General features: G+C 45.3%; 1 protein-coding gene across 1 annotated transcript in view; it reads left to right on the top strand.

The window, feature by feature from the left end:
• RAPGEF4 (Rap guanine nucleotide exchange factor 4) overlaps positions 1 to 20,200 on the top strand; it is a 235,901-nt gene that overhangs the window by 206,115 nt on the left and 9,586 nt on the right. The window contains exons 22-28 of the mRNA XM_080798411.1: positions 240 to 337; positions 6,136 to 6,261; positions 6,673 to 6,851; positions 9,724 to 9,814; positions 13,400 to 13,450; positions 14,488 to 14,575; positions 14,987 to 15,051. Of these exons, the coding sequence (XP_080654537.1) occupies positions 240 to 337; positions 6,136 to 6,261; positions 6,673 to 6,851; positions 9,724 to 9,814; positions 13,400 to 13,450; positions 14,488 to 14,575; positions 14,987 to 15,051 (698 nt within the window). The remainder of the gene's footprint in view (positions 1 to 239; positions 338 to 6,135; positions 6,262 to 6,672; positions 6,852 to 9,723; positions 9,815 to 13,399; positions 13,451 to 14,487; positions 14,576 to 14,986; positions 15,052 to 20,200) is intronic.

Here is a 20,200-nt window from a genome sequence, read left to right as displayed (position 1 = left end):
GACCCACGGGTACTTCCATTCCTGCTTTGTGGTCATTTTCTGATGGCATCCTGAGTGTCCTGTGCCTGCGTGAATGCTGGGTCTTTCCTATTCAGTGGGTCCCTTCAGTCCCGTGTTTTATGCAGTCGCTCTGCGTGTTCCGGTAATTCACCGAGCTGGCAATTTGTTGGTGTGATTAGGGCAGTGCAGCAAATCTCAGATGCATTTAATAGGCAATCTCATGCTTTTTATGTTCACAGAAAAGGTGGTGCTCAAACCTAATGATGTTTCAGTATTTACGACGCTCACCATTAATGGACGCCTATTTGCTTGCCCGCGAGAGCAATTCGATTCACTGGTAGGTGTGGATGGCCTCCTCGGAGCCGTGTCTGCAATCAGAAAAACTTGTCTGCAGCTTAATTTCGCAGTTATGTTGAACTGAGTTGCTAAAAAACTCCTGAATGCTCCTTGGCTGTTTCTTTTTTCTGTGCTCCGTGAGGTAAGCCTCAGGTGTTCATTTGATATGCTCGGTCCTTCAGATTTTCTTTTGTGGAAATGAACCAAAGTAGCCCCACTATCGGGGCACAATTCAGCTTTTAGACCTCCTTGTAGTAAGTCACCTCCTAGAAGTCCCCCCAGTTTAGATAGTAATATTTAAAATCTGAATGCTGAAACCAGGAGAGGGAAAAAAAAAACTTTTTAAGACCAGACTTGGTGATCCATTACGTCCTCGGTGGGCTGTAGAAGGGCGTTAGGGCAAAGCCACTCTCGGTTCTCCCTGAAAGCGCTCTGACTTGTGTAGGAAGTACCGGAGGCCAGCAGTTTCTTCATTACGTCCCCCAAGCCTTGTTCCCAGGCTGCACAGAACTCTCTTCAAGCAAAGGATTAACCGGCCCATGCTCCCTGCTGAGTAGCCTCCATCTGTTATGGAGACGGTAGGGTTCATTTCTGTTTATCCTCCAAAAATTAGACATGTTGGTGAGGAGCTCTTGCGCTATATTGGAAACCCTGTGGGGCCAGCGCAGAGGAGAGGGAAGCAGTTTTTTCCATCTCGGGACCCACGGGGCTGATTTTACTGAGAGAAGTGCAACAAGAGTGAGAGGTAAACAGCATCACATTCCAGGGCAGAGTTCAGCCACGTGAGTGCTGCGTAAATGCATTCATGTGTCATCACATCAGACATTAGAAGTAAATCAAGATTCCTCTCCTCTCGAGAACGTTCTAAAATTTTTTCTTAAGATTTTATTTATTTTTTGAGGGAGAGAGTGAGCGAGATAGAGAGAGGACACAGGCAGGGGAAGTGGCAGGCAGAGGCAGAGAAAGAAGCAGACTCCCTGCTGAGTAGGGAACCTGATTCGAGGCTCGATCCCGATCACGGGAGCCTGGGATCATGACCTGAGCCAAAGGCAGACACTTAACTGACTGACCCCTCAGGAGCCCCTCGGGAACATCTTAGAACTTGTTTTGGCCTATGGGGATTCTCCCCAGTTTGGGGAGAGCCATTTGGGGCACTCCTTCGCAGCTAGGTGGATTGTTGCCATGTCCTGAATCCCGGTGGAGGGGAGCTTAGCAAATGTGGCTTCATTCTCTGACTGTCCCTCATCCATCACAGCCCACAAGTGCCCTGCTGGCCTCATCCACGGCTGCTAGAAGAGCCGTCTGCACACAGTCCTTTCATTTGTATTTTCAGTCACCTACATTCACTGCTTTCTAAAAGATCACTATTTCCCAACACTGAGGGATTGTGGGAGGGAGACATCCTACGTGAGGCGTGCTGCCCTCTCGTGGAAATGAACACCATCAGAAACCTGGTGAGTTGTGGGCCTGTCCCAGGTGCAGCGTGATGTGTTTGTCCCACGGCCTTCGGCCTGTCTTGCCAGCCCGTTCTTGGCCGCAGCAACAGATGACCTGGTGTGTGGATGGGGTGTGCGGACCGTTTCCAGCTCCCTGTCAGGCAGACGCTAACTTCTGAGGCCTCTGTTTCTTGCACCTTGTCCGGCAGCCTTGCGAATTCTAGTCCTTGCCAGCCTTCCATGTTAAGGCCCGAGTAGTTGGAAGGCGTTTATTTTGCCGCAAGTCCTGGGGAATGTGAGCTTGTAAACTTCTTCCACGTGGTGCCCTGCCATTCGCTGGCCGGCGGCTTATGCCATCGTACTAAGGAGTGGTTGAACCCCACCTGCCTCACCAAACTGGAGACGTGGAGCCTTTTCCAGCTTTCTAAAGATCTCCCTGAGGACAGTCTTTCTAGGAAGAATGGCACACAGGATGACTGTGCAGTACAGAATGTTGGCCAAACCCTTTGATCTATCAACACGTACTTATGAAGTGTCTGCTTTGTACTCAGTGCTCTGCTGCCTTCTGTGTGACTCTCGACCAGTGACCAGTCGTCCCAGAGGCTCTGTCCTTGCGATGGTTATGGTGACATTAGGGAGATGAGACTAAAACAGCCTGGAACAGAACACATTGTAGGTCTACGCTGTGTTGTCTAGAAATAACGGAGTGCCAGCGATTTCCCCTAGAGCTTTACTCTCTGCACATTGTATTTGAGCATAAATGTTAGTGCAGAGCAAATTATAATAAAATCCCACTGTACTGTAATTTGGTTGTACTCTTACCCACCCACTAGTTCCTTAGAATTTTATTTAGGGCTTACGATCTCATCCAGGCATTGTGGATGGTTCTGGCTCTGGGATGGGCTTTTTTTTTTTTTTTTAGTTTTTATTTATTTATTTGACAGACAGAGATCACAAGTAGGCAGAAAGGCAGGCAGAGAGGGAGAGGGGGAAGCAGGCTCCCCGCCAAGCAGGGAGACCGATGCGGGGCTCGATCCCAGGACCCTGGGATCATGACCCAAGCTGAAGGCAGAGGCTTTAACCCACTGAGCCACCCAGGCACCCCTCTGGGATGGTCTTGAAGACTAATCCTCCCTGTGCCTCCAGGAATCCACAGTGTAGTGAGGGACTCCAGGGTGTAAGAAGGCGGTGTGACAAATGCCACCACAGAGCCAGGCACGGGGTAGGGGAGAGAGGGATGCTGGGGTGGCAGCTGACTTCAGCCATCTCTTTGTCACTGACGATCAGTGTATCCTTTTTATGTCTTGGGTTCTTGACTTGGAAATTGGGAGGGTAACCATGCTGTTCTTCCTGAGGGAAAGTACACGGGATTTCTGTGCCTCTGGGCAGGAAGTTGTGCCTGTTGTGCCTCATATGATGGGAAAGGGCCCCAGGACTATCTAGGAGAAAGTGGAACAAGGGGGTGCTTCCTGGGGGCCCCCAGGTCAGCACATAAATTCCCCACTTCAGATGGAAGAACAACTTCGGCCACTCAGATTGCCTCTTCGGTGCTGCATGGAGGGAAGGGCCCAGCCTGCCCTTTGTCAAGGAGGGAGGAGGGAGAAGGCTTTGGTGAACCCTGCCCACTCAAAAAAAAAAAAAAAAATAGAGATTCTATGACTTTCAAAAGGGATGCAGGAATGATAGACCAGCATCCATGACTTAAAGAATTTTACTTATTTCTTAATATTGGCACCTTCTCTGTAGTTGCTGGGTTTATCCCTTCCATGAAAAGCCATAAGGCCTCAAGGAAAAGAGATGGGAGCTTGGGGCACCTGGGTGGCTCAGTCATTAAGCGTCTGCCTTCAGCTCAGGTCATGATCCCGGGGTCTTGGGATTGAGCCCCGCATAGGGCTCCCTGTTTGGCAGGAAGCCTGCTTCTCCCTCTCCCACTCCCCCTACTTGTGTTCCCTCTCTTGCTGTGTCTCTCTCTGTCAAATAAATAAGTAAAATCTTTAAAAAAAAGAGAGAGAGAGAGAGAGAAAGAGATGGGAGCTGGGGAGCCTGGGGAGGAAGAGAGCAAGAGGGCAACTGCATGGAACAGAGGGCTGTGCACACAGCAGGAGCTGCAAGAGGGAGCGGAGAACATGGAGAGCCTAAGCCCGACAGGGTGTCCTCAGACCCAGTGTTTAAAAGTGTCCCCAACTCCAGGGGTGCCTGGGTGGCTCAGGCAGTTGAGCGTCCAACTCTTGATTTTGTCTCAGGTCATGATCGGTCGTGGGGTCGAGCCCCACCTTGGGTTCCTCACTCAGCACAGAGTCTGCTTATCCCTCTCCCTCTGCTTCTCACTGCATGCTCACTCTCTCTGTCTCTCTCTCTCTCTCTCTCTTTCTTTCTCTCTCTCTCTCAAATAAATAAGTAAAATCCTTTTTAAAGACTGTCCCCAACTTTCTACCTACGATTCACCCTACTTGGAACCATTCTCCTTACTTGTTTCCATAAGCTACTTACCCACAGCTTCAGGCCAGTTCCCTAAGTTTCCAAACTTTGGAATTAATGTTTTTCTTCCCTACTGTCTGTGCCCTGCATAGAGTGAATCAGGAACAACAGAGCTTAGCTCCCATGTCCAGACATCATTCACATCATACTTTCCTGTGCATTTGCATCACTGCAGCACTTGTAGGGAGGGAACTCGTTTGGAAGGGGGTGGGAGTGGGGACCTCCTCTGTGCCAGGCACCCTGCTTATGTGATACAGGGACATTCTTCCCAGTCCATCCTGTTAGGAAGCCTGCATATCCAGTACTGCAACACCTAGTTCCCTGAGCTGGAAACAGACATGCAAGAAACTAGGGAATCAATCCCAGTCTGCGTAGGTAGAGTGGGGTTTGCATTTAGTCTGTTGCCCTTGAACACTGCTCTGTTGCAAAACCTCAGCTCTTTGTCTGGCACTCACAGACTTTCTAAAGCTGTCTGAGCTGTCTTTTTGGTTCCCCAAGGCTCTCTGATCCTGACGAACAGGTCTACTGACAGTTTTCTAGCCTTCCTGCATCTCTACCCATCCTTCAGCAGACCAGCCTGGGAGCTCAGGGGAAACCTTGCTGTTCTGACCCACCCAAGTTTGTCTGTTTAATCTTTTACAGCCTGGCTTCTTTCTCCAAGAACCTCTCCAGACTGTACATTCATCCTAAATGCCCACTAACTCTCAAAAAGCCCATTCCTGTCTTCCCACACGTTTATCCATGTATCTGGGCATTGGGTGTGTGTCGATGCTTCTGTCTGTCCTTCATAGCCACGCATGAATGCCAGCAGCTGACTGTTGATTGAGTGTCAAGAGGGACTCCCTGGTCAGAGCTAACCTTCCCTTAGCCTGTAAACTTGCAGAGACCACCTATATCCTGAATGTGTCATTTCTTTCGTGCCCAGAACCCAGTGAGCATTTATGGAACATAATGGTTATGGGTGCTACTGCTGATAGTCATACTGGTAGAACTTCCATAATATTAATATTTCCAACTTAAATACCAAATATCCCAATGTGGCTAGCATGGTATTAGGGAAATCCCGATCTTTCAATTCATGTCCCTTTTTGTAACTTTGGACATATATTACAGATCCATAAATGTCCGCATAGTATACATAAGTTTCCAAGGCATACAAATCATTCATTTTACTAAGGAAAAGCAGTCTCCATCATTTCTCATAAAATACAAATGAGATCAGTGAATCAGGTGGAAAGTTTTGAATGAGAGCCTTCCAGAAAGTAGCAGAAGCCCTCACCCAGAATGCCATGACCTTGTGGCTATCATTTCTAGCTCAGCATCTCTCCAAGAGTGGAGGGATGCGCCAGCATGGGTCATGTCAGTACCCGGAGCCCTCTGTCCACCAGTCAGCTCAGGCCATGTGTTACACGAGCTGGATAAGCAGGAACGTCACTGCGGTCACCAGCCCCACCACAGTTAGTGGTGCTGTGGCCAGATGTCCAAAAGGGCCATCCTGGTACCTGCTCCAGAACAGCTAGTGGAAAATAGGAGGAAAACATCTCCAAGGACTTCTTATGCCTTTACTAGAGAAAAGGAACTGTTTCCAGGGATCTCCCAGGCCCCAGTGTAAGGGGGACCCCCACAGGTCGCTCCTCACCAAAGCTTATTTGTCACAGTCCACGTTTTTCAGTCAGTGGACTTGATGATAGTGGCCACGATGACTCTAAGGGTGGCACTGAAGGAAGTGAGCATTAAGAATAAAGGTGTCTTTCTCCTCTGGGTGACACTAGAGAGGTCCTGAAAGCCCCTCCAGAATCCTTTACCCTCAAAACTCCTTGAAGCATTCAGCATGGAGTACTTCTCTGCCCTGAGAGTCGGATCTATTTTTGCCTTCTATTCATAGACTCCCTTGCCAGAGCAGGAAGGCCCCACCGTTGGAACAGTGGGAACTTTTGAACTGATGAGCTCCAAAGATTTAGCATACCAAATGACCATTTATGATTGGGAACTCTTCAACTGTGTGCACGAGGTAAGTGCTTGCTGGAGAGCGAGAGGAGGTACCGTGGAGATTCTGGACGAAGGCTGCCAGGCAGCCCGGCTGCAGACGTGGATGTGTGCAGCAAGATGGAAACCACACCATCGTTTATGGAAATACCGAGCTTATTAATAAAGCCCGTTACAAAGTCTTTGTGTCTTCAAGAAAAATCATAATGATTTAGAGTAGCCTTCCTGCGCATGTCAAGCCAACAGCCCCTCGTTGATGGTTCTATATTTAAGAAGCCCACTGAAGCCCCCTCGCCCCGTAGTGTAGCTTGAATCCTGGCCAGTGATTGGACTCACATTTGCTGACCCCTGTCAACTTGTCGTGACAAATAAAGAAGCCTCATTGGTGTTTTGATTGAGGAACAAAGAAATGAAATTGTTTTCTTTTCTTTTCTAGCTGGAGCTAATCTATCACACATTTGGAAGGCATAATTTTAAAAAGACCACAGCAAACTTGGATTTGTTCCTGAGGAGATTTAATGAAATTCAGTTTTGGGTTGTCACTGAGATTTGCCTTTGTTCCCAGCCCAGCAAGCGCGTTCAGCTCTTAAAAAAATTTATTAAGATAGCAGCCCAGTAAGTATCATTAGCTTAGGAAGAAAAAAAATGTTTGAGCTGCATTTTCATTTTGTCCTATTAGGGCTACATCTTTCAAAAAAAAAAAACAAAAACAAAAAACAAGATATAGGATCTCCTTAGACCCAAGGAACAATGGTGGGGGCTTTAGAATAACTGAACTCTGATAAAATGTTAATTTCATCTGACTTTTGTAATACCGGACATCAGTATATAAATAAATTAACACCTCACAGCATGGATACCAGAGTCAAAATCGTGACCTCTTTGCTTTGAACTGCCCTGGCTTTGTGCCTCCTCCAGTTTAAAGGGTCCTTCAGCAAAGTTCTGTTGTAGAAAACTTGTGTTGATGAGGCCTTTCGAGTCGATGTCCCACAGGACACCTTCTCACCAGTAGAGGGCAGTGGAAACATGCAGGTACATGAGCACATAAAACTCAGCCAGAATGAAATCAGTAAAATGCATAAAGGCGAGCTAACCTGGGACCTGAAAATCATCTCCATCGACATCAGAAAAAGCAAGCAGCTTATAAATATTCTATTTAATAGCAGTTCATGGGAAACAATTTATTTACTGCAGGGGCTGGTTAGATTTCTCCCTGACATGAATTTAATCTTCTCCTGCTATTTAGATATGCCTGACAACCTCTGTTTACTTCCATGTTTTTGGTATCACCACAATGCTAAAAATAAAATGCTAAATGTGGCCCATGGCTGGGAGACTTCTTTCTAAATTCAGGGAGCTCTCGCACAGGAAGGTGGGGAGCACAAGTAACCCCAGCTGCCAATTTTCTTGGGTCAAACAGTTTAGATCCCATACAGAGTCTGATTTCCAGAGCTAAACAAAGAAGTAAATGCTGCCTCACATTTCGTATGTATTAGCTTGCCAAATGCTTCAAATTATTTTGCCAAAAATTTGAGGGTTCAACAGGATATCCAAATCCTCAGATTCAAAGGCTGATATCTCTTAATTTGGAAAAGCTGCCTTTTTGAAGAAAGATTTAGTAAGATGTTGCTTACAAATTTCTGGATCAAAGGATAGCCACTTTGCCGAGGAGACTGAACAGCCTTCTTGCAAGGGACAGGTGCCTTCGCTTACTTGCAAGGGGAGGATTACGGAAACTGTGATGATATGTGCTTTCCCGCTATGAAGAGCACATTCTCCCCTCGCCTTAGCCTGGCAGTGCTAAATGCAACAAGGAGAAGAGAATGGCAAACTGCACACCGGTGTAGGGGATAAGCAAACCTTCGGGGGCCTGATCCTGTTAGTTGACAGTGGCAACATAAGAGAGCCTTTCCATAACTTAGGAATTCTTTTTTAATGTTTTTGCCTTTTTTATCTTTCTTCCTTCTGATTATGGGAATGAGTAGGCAGCTTTGGCCTTTGGTATAAATTGGCTTATGTTATTTAACCTTTACTAAGCTGGTGCTGTCCCACAGTGGAGCTGTGAGCATGGCCCTGCTGGAGAAGATTGTAGACTGTCCTAGACCAAGGTCTATAAGAACGAGACTTTTAGAGAACTTCAGCAAATTCCATGTAAGCTCTTTGACCTGCCCAGAGCTTTATGAAGTTGGGGGTTCAAGTGCTATCATCTCCTTTCGCAGGGGAGACTGAGGCATGGGGACAGCTTGTGACTTACCTAGGGTGATGAAGTTAGTTGGGAACAGTGAACAGAGCCGTGACCAGAAAGGCAAGTCTATATTCCTGCATGTGCTTTCAAGAGCACATGGCTAGGACAAAGGCAAACACATGTATATGATTATTCTCCCTGCCTTCAGCCTGGTGGGGGGGGGGGGTCTCTGAAACTGCTTTCAGCCCCTGACCTGAGAGCCACTGCCCCCGCACAGCAAAGGCTTTGCTTACTTTTCCACCAGTGTGATAACACATCTGATAGCTTCTCTGAAAACGATTTTCCTCTTTCCACGCAGACCGTTTAAGAACCACTCATTGCTTCCCCTACAAAGAGAACGCAGGCAGCAAAAGCAACATTTTAATTAGCCTTTCACAAAAATGTTCATCCAAACAGGATTTAATTATGATCCAGCTGACTTAGATAACCATATTGATTTGGGGTAAAGGATTTGCACTTGTTTCAAAATTAATTCTTTCCCTTTTTGAGGAACTGGTATGAAGGAGCTGGGGAATTCCCTTCTTTTTTTTTTTTTTTTTTAAGTTAAATCAACTACCTGAGCTAAATACTGCCGTTCTAATAAGAATCTTTGATCTTGCTCCACAATAGTCTTATTCCCAAATATATATTCATAAAGGCTTACAGTTGCCAAAGTGCATAAAGGGATCAGTCTTGTTAACATCAGTAAAACAGAAAATAAGGTTACTTTTTGGTCAATTGTTTGGGTTCTTTGTCAGCTTCATAGGGATCATGACTTGTAAGCTGATATTTCTCAACAAATTAGAAGGCTTCAAATGGCAGGTAGAAATTTCCACGGTGGCAGCAATTTGACTTCCTTGTTCCTTTCTCAGGGGAAGGAGGCCTCAGGTTCAAAGTCTGAAAGTCTTCAAGGACATTTTGCTTCCCTCTTACCTCGTGATATGTTTCCTTCCAGGTCCAAGAAGGCTTTTAGGAAGCTCTGAGATCATCCTAAGGATCCCTAGGGAAGGGGTCTTTAAATTCCTTCTCAAAACCTGAACCTAGATGGCCAGAACCATCCCCTTTCTAAAATTACCATAGGAAGCCAGATAGCTGAACATGGTCACCCGAGTGGAACTTACCCAGTGCATTAAATCTATCATTGCCTGTTCTCCTAACGAGTCCTGACGATTATTAATGACTATCAGAAAATAGAACTCTAATTTTTTTTTAATCGCACTCAAAAGTGTCATTTTACTCAGCCATGTGCCTCTTGTGTTTCAGCTGTAAGGAGTACAAAAATCTGAATTCCTTTTTTGCCATCGTCATGGGACTAAGTAACGTTGCTGTGAGCCGCTTGGCACTCACGTGGGAGGTAAGCCTCAGCTGACATCCAGCTGTGACTTTTGCCTTAAGAATAAAAACACAGGCTCACCAGTGAGCTTTTTAAATAGAAATATCACTCACACTGGTATAACAATGGAAAAGGTGGGACACTTTGAGGGAAGTGACCTGTCTCCTTTTTCCAGTTGCCTGAGAGTGTGAATTTCAAAAGGTATTGTCCTTTCGTGGAGAGGAGGGGAAATGTGGGGGTCTCAGCTTCTTGGTCTGTGCAAGGTAAATAATAATACATCTAGTTCTTGAGTAGAACATGAATCAACAACATTGCTGGGATGATTTCAAAGGTTTTGCTCATGGATCCTGTTGTTTTCTGGAATGTCTGCTTATTGCCTTATCTATAATTAAGAGAGGACAGAAGATCCATTTTTATCCAAGTAGTCATTTTGCTCCGGGGAAAATTAGCCAGACGGCCAACTGTTTGGCCCTGCTGAGTACTAAGTATCTCTTAACCGCCTGGCCGACCACTCTGTGTATGCAGGCACAACAGCTGGCTAATATTCAGGTCGCGGCAAAAGTTCCACAGGTGTGTTGTGAACCTCAGGAGGAAATACCATTAGTGGTTTGTTGACAGTTGGGTATTTCTGTTAAACATCCTCATTTTTCATCAGCTAAGTTACTCAAAATGTGCCCGACCCCTTACGTGTGGTATATAGTTGAAGAAATACTAATCTCTCATAGAACATACACACAAAAATAGACTCTTACTAAAAATAAAAAAGTATGTGTAAGTGGGACACAAAAAGAGGTCAAGGAGTAGATAACCGAGATTTTGTCTGCAAGGGTGCTTTAAAGAGGCACCAAAGGCAGCTGTTTGCATCTCTAAATATTTTCCTTAAAACATTTCCTTCCCCATTTGCCTCTTGAATCTGTTTTCTTTCCCTGTCCCTCCTAAATGTTTCCATTGTTTATAGGACAGGTCCTCACAAGTTCCTCTGTCTTGGGTTTCTCTTAAAATTCCAGGCTGATGCAGCACACAGCAGCTCATCCCCTGAATATAGGAATGAGGGAATTGCTGAGGCCTGCGTGCCACGCAGCTGGTATCATCGTCCAGCGGGTAGATGGGTGCAGTTAGGGCTGCCACGAGATTGAGGCATGGAAGCCACACAGCAGGCTCCTCTGTCTTGAAACCCAAAGCTCCTGGAATCTCTGGAAACCTAGGGTCCCCGTGCAGGCAGTCTGCCTGTTTCCAGCTTCCGATGCCTCCACAGAGTCCATAGAATTTGGTGGGGAAGATCCCTTCCAGGGGTCCTGGGGAGCCTCAGAGCAGGTAGCACATAAAACAGCAGCCAGACGTTCAGACCACAGAATGAGGGGGGCACTCTCTGAGTCTCCTGTCTTGGTCTAAAGAGAAACACCAGAGGCTGCTCAGGGGGGTGGGAGGGTGCGGGCTGCAGGAGAGAGTGAACGGGCTAGCCCTTCATTTTCATGGGGAAGGTGAAGGAGCACAGCGGTCTGCAAGCTACTGTTCTCATCCTTGCATGTTGCCGAAAGAGAAGATGAATGCCTGCTCACTTATAAGTCTCTGTTCTTTAAGGTGAAAGGTAATTACATCATCCTGTAGGAAGCACGTTCATCTGTAAGCATTTCTGATTTGGGTATCTCTACCTGTACTTGCCGAGAGCCTCCCGCGCAGCCCACAGGGCTCCGGTGGAGGGCAGGAGGGCCCGGACATGAGCAGGGTGAGAGACACAGCCTGATCTTCCAGGAACACGCGGGAAACTGTCAGTGAACCGAACGGAGGGAAAGTTGAACCGCATGGCAAAGGGAATGGTTCAGCATGGGAATGAAAGACCAATCTGACATCAAGCAAATGGGAGTAAAATTCTGGAGCGCTTTCTCACCCTTGGCAGTGCAAACACTGCGGGCAGGGTAATTCCTCACTGTGGGGCTATCCTGTGTAACCGAGGCTGCTCAGCGGCCTCCCCGGCCTCCACCTACTATGTCAGTAGCTCCTCTCACTCTGCTCCACCCCAGTTGTGACAATAAAAAAAATGTCTGCAGACATCACCAAATGTCCCCCAGTGGATGTCAGCGAGGGGCGCAAAACTGACCCCAGTTGAGAACCATCGCTCTGGAAGCACAGGGTGTACATAGATTGTAGTGTTAAGACCCACAAAATTTGTATTACATATGCCATCCGGTCTTTGACCCAAAAGACAGCTAAATAAAGGAAGACGGGTAGTGCGACAGATCTAACCCAAAACGTAATCCACTTGTAATTTTTCTAAAGTAGTCTATGTCCGTGGCAAGTTACCACCTAAAGAGGTGATTTGGATACTACCTGTGGAATGGGATCCTTGCATCCCTTGATGCCCATCCTGGTTCTCATCCCGTTGGACATTCCCTCTGAGTGAGCTATCAGCGTTTCCCAAAACCTAACTTGAAAAGAGATATTAGGAAAATGGGCTTGGAAGATATGTGGAAGACTAGTCCTAGAAACAAAATAAGATTTTTTACAGATGTTTGAATGGGAATAGGACAAACTCATTCAGACATGAGAGAGAAAGAAGGGAGAGGAGCTCTTTTGTGAGCGCAGAGGCCTCACTGGTCAATCCGTTGTTGCCAGTAGACTTCTGTGTGGGAAGCAGAGCTGAGCGGGGAACCTCCGAGCCCTAGGACTCAGTCAGGGAGTCCATGGTCTCTGGAGCAAGGACACATCACGCTGTTCTACCTTGGCGTGGCCTGTCAGAAGAGGGTAGTTCAAGGTCTCGAAGATCCCAGGACCCAAGCAAAGAGAGAACCAATAGACAGACAGATGGCTTGATAATGGCCGATGGGCTATGTGGGTACAGCCAGCAGCGCTGAAGCAGGAACCACGGCGGGAGAGCCATCCGTGCTCCTATGACAGTAGGGCAGAGAAGTCTCGTGAGGAGACGCTCGTGTGGAAAAGCGTAGCATGTGTGAGAGAGGCATAAAAAGGAGGCAGGCGCTGTGAGTTCCAAGCCTGACCGTCGTCTGCTGTGCGACTTTGGGCTTGTCGCTTAAACTGTGAGACCTAATTTCTTCCATCTAGGAAACATGGGTTTAATCTATTCAAGTAAATGTTTATGGAGTAGTGACTACATCCCTGACACTCGTCCAGGCACTGGGGTTATAGCAATAAACACAACTGACGAAAATTTCTGTTCTCATGTAGTTTACATTGTAAGGGAAGAGGAGGATTGAATGGGTAGTTTCTAAAACTTTTAATCCTACTGTTCTCTGGCCTAAACTCCTAATTACGGGAATCAAAGAGTTTAAAAGGTTGGAGGAGGTGATCCCAAATCACTTGTGGTCTGAGAATGCAGTCCTCTGTATGAATAATTAGAAAACATCATAAAAACACAAAGACCAAAGCATCTGCCATTACTTTTGTTTCAATGAGGTTAAGAGTGTTAAAAGGTAAGTTCTTTATGTTCCAGATGATGTCCAAACGATAAACCAGATTACAGCCTAGGCTTTTTTAGAGATGTTTGATTAAGAGCCGGAGGAATACATTTCCCCTAGAAATGGTAACACATGATACATATCTAGATATCGAATCTGACATATGAGTGTGGCATTTTCGTGTCATTAACAGAAACTGCCGAGCAAGTTCAAGAAGTTCTATGCAGAGTTTGAAAGTTTAATGGTAAGTGACAGTGGCTCCTTGATTCTGTTCACTGTCTGCGTTAATCCAATTTCTGATTAGCTGAATTGAAGTTCTCATTTCAGAAATTTTACCTGTCCTTGTATGACTTTAAGAAGTTTATGATCCCGTTTTAGTGCTGCTAAAACAAGCATGTCTGACTAATGAATGGTACCCGCAGGAGTCAGCTTAAAGAGGACTTATGTCCCACATAAGGTCAATTTGTGTAACTAAGAAAAGCAGTGTAATAGGATCCTTTCCACCTAGAAAAGGTGGGCTCTGGGTTGGAAGCTGCATTTTCCTTGCCTTGCCAAAATTATTGTTCCCCATTGGCTGGGAGGTGTTCACAGACAGAAAAGGAGTGAGTGGGAGCTGGTAGGAGTGATGGGATGGTTTCAGGGAGGGCACAGGGGGCTGGCGGGGAAAGAACCCAGAGAAGCCGATGAAAGAAGGAGGCAGTGCTGGGGGGCGGGGGGAGGGGGTCCCAGGAAGGAGGTGTTGCTTCCAGAGAGGGGTTCCCAGGAAGGTGGTTCTTGGGGGGGGGTGTCCTAGGCTGGAGGCAGTGCTTGTTGGTGGGGGGAGGGGTGTCCCAGGAAGGAGGCGGTGCTTTGGTGAGAGTAGGTGGGTCCCAGGAAGGAGGCTGTGCTTCAGGAGGGGGGTGGTCCCAGGAAGGAGGTGGTGCTTTGGTGGGGGGAGGGGTGTCCCAGGATGGAGACGATGCTTTGGGAGGGGGGATTTGGTGGAGGGGGGTTATTTTACATATGTTGTGTTTGCTCACAAAGGGACTCTCCCCTCAATCCCTGCAAGCAAATCTCCCTCTCAGGCAAAAAAAAAGGAAACAAAAAGCAAATAATTTTCATGTCGGAAGGGAAATTGTTTTAAAACAAAAATCATTTTAACTACATCTATGTTTCTTTTATAGCTACTGCTTCGTTGAAAACTATCTGATTGAGGCAAAACAAGTCTAGGTGTGTTAGGAGTTAGAGGGGCTGGCATATGTGTCATTAGTCATTAACCAGCATCTCTCTGTTTCTCCTAAGGATCCTTCTAGAAACCACAGGGCCTACAGGCTGACTGTAGCTAAGCTGGAGCCCCCTCTCATCCCCTTCATGCCTTTGCTCATTAAAGGTAATTCTAAGGAAACACACAGGTCAAACCAGGGAGGGGTATGCGGGGAAGAACATGGACAAGAACCTGATCAGACTGAGCTCTTTGGAAAGAATGGTCCCATCCTTCCCCCTTCTTCCTCACCTCCTCTCCCCCTTGACTTTTTGGAAAGGCTTGCAAAGATTATTGGAGGAGCAGGGATCTAAGATTTGGGAAGACTTGATAATGAAACCTGGGTTAGTTTGGAAATTTTACTAATCTCAGGTAAAGTGCTTTCAAAAGTTAAACACCCAACATAAAAGGAACTATTATCAGCTTTTCCCAACTGCAGTGTTATGCAAATCTTCCAACATAATCTAATGGTGCTATTGTGGTTTCTTGGTATGACATATTTCTGTTAGTGATTAGAATGTGACTTTTATTTTTGTGCAGATATGACATTTACTCATGAGGGGAACAAGACGTTCATTGACAATCTAGTAAACTTTGAAAAAATGGTACGTACAGTATTATAACCTTATCTGCAATGTTTTATTTTTTTTAAATCAAATCTGCATTTGCCCTAATGAAGGAAATAATTTCCATATATGCTGCCGTGTTAAAAAGGTAGTTACACATAAAGGAGTTTTGAAAGATTTGGTTCCAATTGGCTGCCTATTTTAGTCTGTCGGTTCTCTTTTGTCAAACTGAATGGCGTTTGTGCTGCAGCTCCCAGCAGCCACTAGCTTCTATGCTGCGTGCTTGGTGCTGGGCTGCCTGTTGCTAAAACGTACGAATGTTCCAGAGTGACTTCCATGTTGTTGTTTTGTTGTAAAGTTCCTAGAGCTAGACTTCCCCAGGATGCCTTTGAGTTGTTTATCTGCTGAGCACGTAGGTAAAAGGCAACGCCACAGCAGATCCTTCTCAAGGAGTAGTCATTGAAATGTATAAATAAATAAAATTTGCCCAAGTTCAGAGAAGGAACTTGAGAATCTTCATAACAAAAACCACTTTTTGGAAAAAAAAAAAAAAAAACAGATGTGGAACTGGTGTCTATCTTCAGTGGTTTGCAGCTCTGCTCAGCCAGAAAAAGCCGTCATCTGGCAAGAGTTGCCTTGCCGTTTGTTTTCTTATCTTCTGTGAGGCAATAAAGCAGGTCATGCCAAAACCTATCTTTAGCTACATAGTGCATGTTCATGGAATGCTCCATTGTCTTCTAAATCCTCTGGCTGCGGTATGGATGGCTGGGGTGTTACAGTGTGATGTCTGCGTCGGTAAGCATCTGCCCAGGGTTACACTTTGCACTCTGCAGGAAAAGCTCAAGCCTGGAGAGTTGGGGAGACAGGATGCTCAGTTCTCAGCTTCATTCCTTTGTAGCAATCTCTTAACTTCTCTGTGGGTCCGTTTACCCAACAGCAGATGGGGGTCCTGACTGCTCCTTCTATGTCTGGAGATTGTTGATGGGTCCAGATTCCTTTAAGCCATATATAGTGCTACAGAAGTCTCCTCAGAAAATGATGCTTCTGGTTTCTTGAAATTCAGCTGGTATACTCACTCCGGGAGAGCTGGAAACATCCGGCAGTGATCTGTAAGGATCATACCATCCAGCTTTGGGAACGAGCTTAATGCAAGCCCATCCTGGTGAAGAAGTCCAGCAATTGTCAGGGAATTGAATTTCCATGCCTTAAGCTTGTTAGGAAAGAGCATGGGAGTCCACACTCCTCAAAGACACCCTGTGCTAGAGGGCAAATATTTCCTCAGCAGTGTCCTCCTCCAAGGGCAGAGTATGAGCATCTCTAATACTGTCAGTTTAATAAATCTTTGATCAAAGTAAAAAAATATTCTTTGCTCACTTATTAGTATGGAGAATTAAACATATTTCCCTGATGTCTCAAAATCTGTTTTCCAGAAATGAAAGATTTAGCGAATAGGTAAAGAACCTTCCAGATCACGGATACAGAAATGCAGACTAAGGGATAGCTAAGGCAACTATTTGACTATAAAATATACATATGCACAGAGGCGTAGAAGGCAGAGTTTCCTAAAGAGTTGACTGAGCTTTAGAACTTTTGATCATTAAAGTGAACAGAACAGGACAAACAAGAATAGCAAAAATATCTGTCAAGGAGAATGAAAGTTGTTTCTTCTAGGCTCTTAGATCTTGGTGTCACCTCCATAACCTTCAAAGGAAGAGTCTTATCTGATGGTTGTTGAGAGTTCCCCTTTCCCATTTCTCCTCTCCATGCCCACAGCAGTGGGCTCTTACACGCCTTGCCATGAGGAGAGACCCTTCACACCTGGCTCCTCACACCCATCTCTCAGAGATATTCCACTTTAACTTAAAAGCACCTGAACCCCTGAGCTAGCAGTTGGGCTGTGATAGCAGGAACCTGAATTAACACACTTACACAAATGAAGTGTGTTTCTTTCTCTTGTGAATGTCTGAGCAAGTGTGGTGGCTCATGAAGGGGTGAAGGTTCCAGGCTTCTCATCTCTTGCCATTTCTCCATCCACACTGTCCAAGATGGCAGACCACCCATGTCAGGTGGAGGGAAGGGGAGACGGAGAAGGTGAAGACACGCTTCTTCCCTGTAAGGACGTGACCCGGAGTGGCACTCACCATTTGGTTCACTTTTGACTGGCTGGAAACTTACTTAGTCACATGAAAGGAAAGTTGGAATATGTGCCCTTATTTGGGGTATCCATGTACCCACTAAAAATTAGGGGGTTCCGCTACTATGAAAGAGAAGGGTGAAAGGATATACCGAAAGAGAACTGTTAGTGTTCCACTCTAGCAGCTATAAACTTTATTTCATTTGGTAAGTCGCACCATGAGAAAGTTTAATTTTACAATTGCCTTTTGTGAGATTGATGTTACTGGAAAATGACATGGAATTTCAGAACGATTTGATTATGTTTTTTAAACCTGGCTTTGACCAACCTGGCACTTACCAGCTTTTCAACCTTCTCTCCCCGTAAATGAACCCACCCTCTGCCCCCAGAATGCCACCACTGCCACTCATAACTCCCACTAGTGGCTGCTGTTGTCCCAATGTGTCTTGGGGAAGGAGACATCTCTCTTTTCAGGTTGGTGTCCATGCCATTTCCCAATCATTCATTGCAAGGCCAAGGTGGTGAGCAGAGCTGGCAGCCTTTATGGGTCTGGGAGGCAGTCTCCCTGGAGGGAGACCCTGCCAGGGGCAGAAGTCACCAGGGTAGCCAGGAACACAGATGCCTGTTCTTGGTGGCAGCATTGCACAGACACAGCGAACTACTGTGCCAGCCCTAAGGATTTTTATTTTGAACCTTTTTACCCTTGAGGTATGAAATGAGGATTAGAGAATTTGTTGCATATTGGTTTTCAGGATTTATGAGTACGAACAAAAGAGAATTCACACTCTGATCCTTATGCAAAGAAAAAAAAAGCAGACATTCTTTCATTTGGGGGAAACATAAAGGAGTATTCAAAAAAATGTTTGAATAAAGCCCTTTGTAGCTTTCTATGGCATACATGAATATTTATAACATTTAGGAGGTAGACTAGCAATGGATTAGAGGATAATATGCTGGCTGGCTGCCACTATCCCAGGCTGCATAAAGCATGCTGATAGCCACGCTTGCTACTGTATTAGGAGGTTGGTTCTATTTCAGACATACCCATATTTAGGTGTATTTATTTATGAACATTATTTTAAGATAGTCATTTTATTTGGAATGAGAAGCATGGGGCAAAGCTTCTACACTTCTGGAAACATTAGCAGAAGCTAATTCATTGAGGAAAGAGAAATGCTTTGAATCCTTTTATTTCTGTGTCACTAATTATGGCATTACATAATTAGCAACGATACGTTTTCTATCACCAATAATATTATTACAAGATCCGTGGAGAAAGCACTAGGCTTATATCAAGCTATGGAAAAAAAAGTCTCCAAGTAACAACTGAAATGTTCAAATACATCCAATTCTCAGAACTTTTCACACAATAGAAATCTACAAGAGGACCTTGAGAGTTTATTTCTTTATCTAGACCTCACAAACTGGGCTAAAGGTGATTTTCCAAAAGATATGTTTCATAGCAAAGCAATCTGTGTTGACTGTTCGGGCAAAGGATTTCACTAGGAAATATAGAGAAATCCAATAAATAATCCTTGGCCTTTAGGAGATTATATATAGTTAAGAAGGTAAAAGCATAAACACATGAAATAGTAAAAGCAAAAAAAAAAAAAAAAATCTAAGAACTAGTTCACAATAGTAATAAAAGAGATATCCAAAAGCAAAATGCCAGCTATATGCAGCTATATCAGGAGGAAAACAAAACCATGTTAAATACAATAACATAATACAATCAAATCCAGACTTGTTACTCTGAGCACCATACAGCCTCACCTCACTCTTCATCTCCTCTGTACTCAGCTCAGTTGGCAAGACCAACCTTCTTTCTTTTTTTTTTCCTGCCTCAGGGCCTTTGCACTAGCTGTTACCTTTGCCTGAAACTGTCTCCCTGCTAGTCTTCACCTGTCTGACTCTTTCTCATCACTCAGGTCTCTGCTCATGTGTCTGCTCCCCCGAGTGGTCTTTCCTGACTACCCTTCAAACATTCTTCTCTCTCCCACACCCAGCATTCTCAGACAGATAACCTTGCCCTGACAGCTGGTTTCATAATCTGAGACAACCTTTACTTGCCTCTTCATTGTCTGTCTTCCTCATTAGAATGTAAGTGTCCTGGAACAGGTATTTATCTGTTTTGTTCACTGATATTTCTCCAGCTCCCAAAAAGGTGTCTGGCACATTGTAAACGTGCAAGAAGTATTTGTTGAATAAAAGAATAACCCCGTCCTATTTCAGTGTTGGACCTAGTGAGATAGGACAATATACTGAAGCATTTGTTTTCTTCTGAAGCATTTTTAAAGGATTTTATATAAGGTGACCTGGGTGGCTCAGCTGGTGAAGCATCTGCCTTCACCTCAGATCATGATCCCAAGGTCCTGGGATCGAGTCCTGCATCAGGCTCCCTGCTCAGTGGGGAGCCTGTTTCTCCTTCCCTCTACTCTTGCACTCTTGCTCTCTCTCTCTCTCTCCCTCTCAAATAAATAAATTAAAATCTTAAAAAAAAAAAAAAAGGACTTTGTAGAACAAAGATTTTATCCAGAAGTGTTTTCTACTTTATTAGAAAATTTGATTAAGCAGAATGTCCCAGGCATTTTGCATTATTGACAGTTTCTGCAAGATGACTCCCTTAGCCTTCTGTTCCAGCCTGGACATTCTTCTTCTTCCCTGCTCTCTGTGGTGCTGTGTCCACCCTTCATTGTCCTTTCCTGAATGCAGAGATGCACAATACTCTGCATGTGCCTGGACAGGCACCTGAGCCACGAGGTCCTGTGGCTGGGAGATGTACAATATATCACGAGCATCATGCACATTTCATGTGTATGTCTGTATGTCACATACCTCTTGGATAGAAAGATCCATAGCCAGGGGACGGGGCTCAGGGTTCTTCCTCTGTGATGCACACCGCTGAGGCTGGCTGAGCTCCTGGGCCTTTTTGTCTTCTACTTCTGGTCCTTACTGTGCACTTAATTCTACTCGGTTGCTCTCGTGGGCATGATCTTTGCATGTGAGAGACTATCTATATTTCTAGATCTTGTGGAAAAAAACTCCTGTCCTAAA

Source organism: Martes martes, assembly GCF_963455335.1.
Source record: "Martes martes genome assembly, chromosome: 3".
NCBI classification, from domain to species: Eukaryota; Metazoa; Chordata; class Mammalia; order Carnivora; family Mustelidae; genus Martes; species Martes martes.
This window is presented reverse-complemented; position numbering and strand designations above follow the sequence as displayed.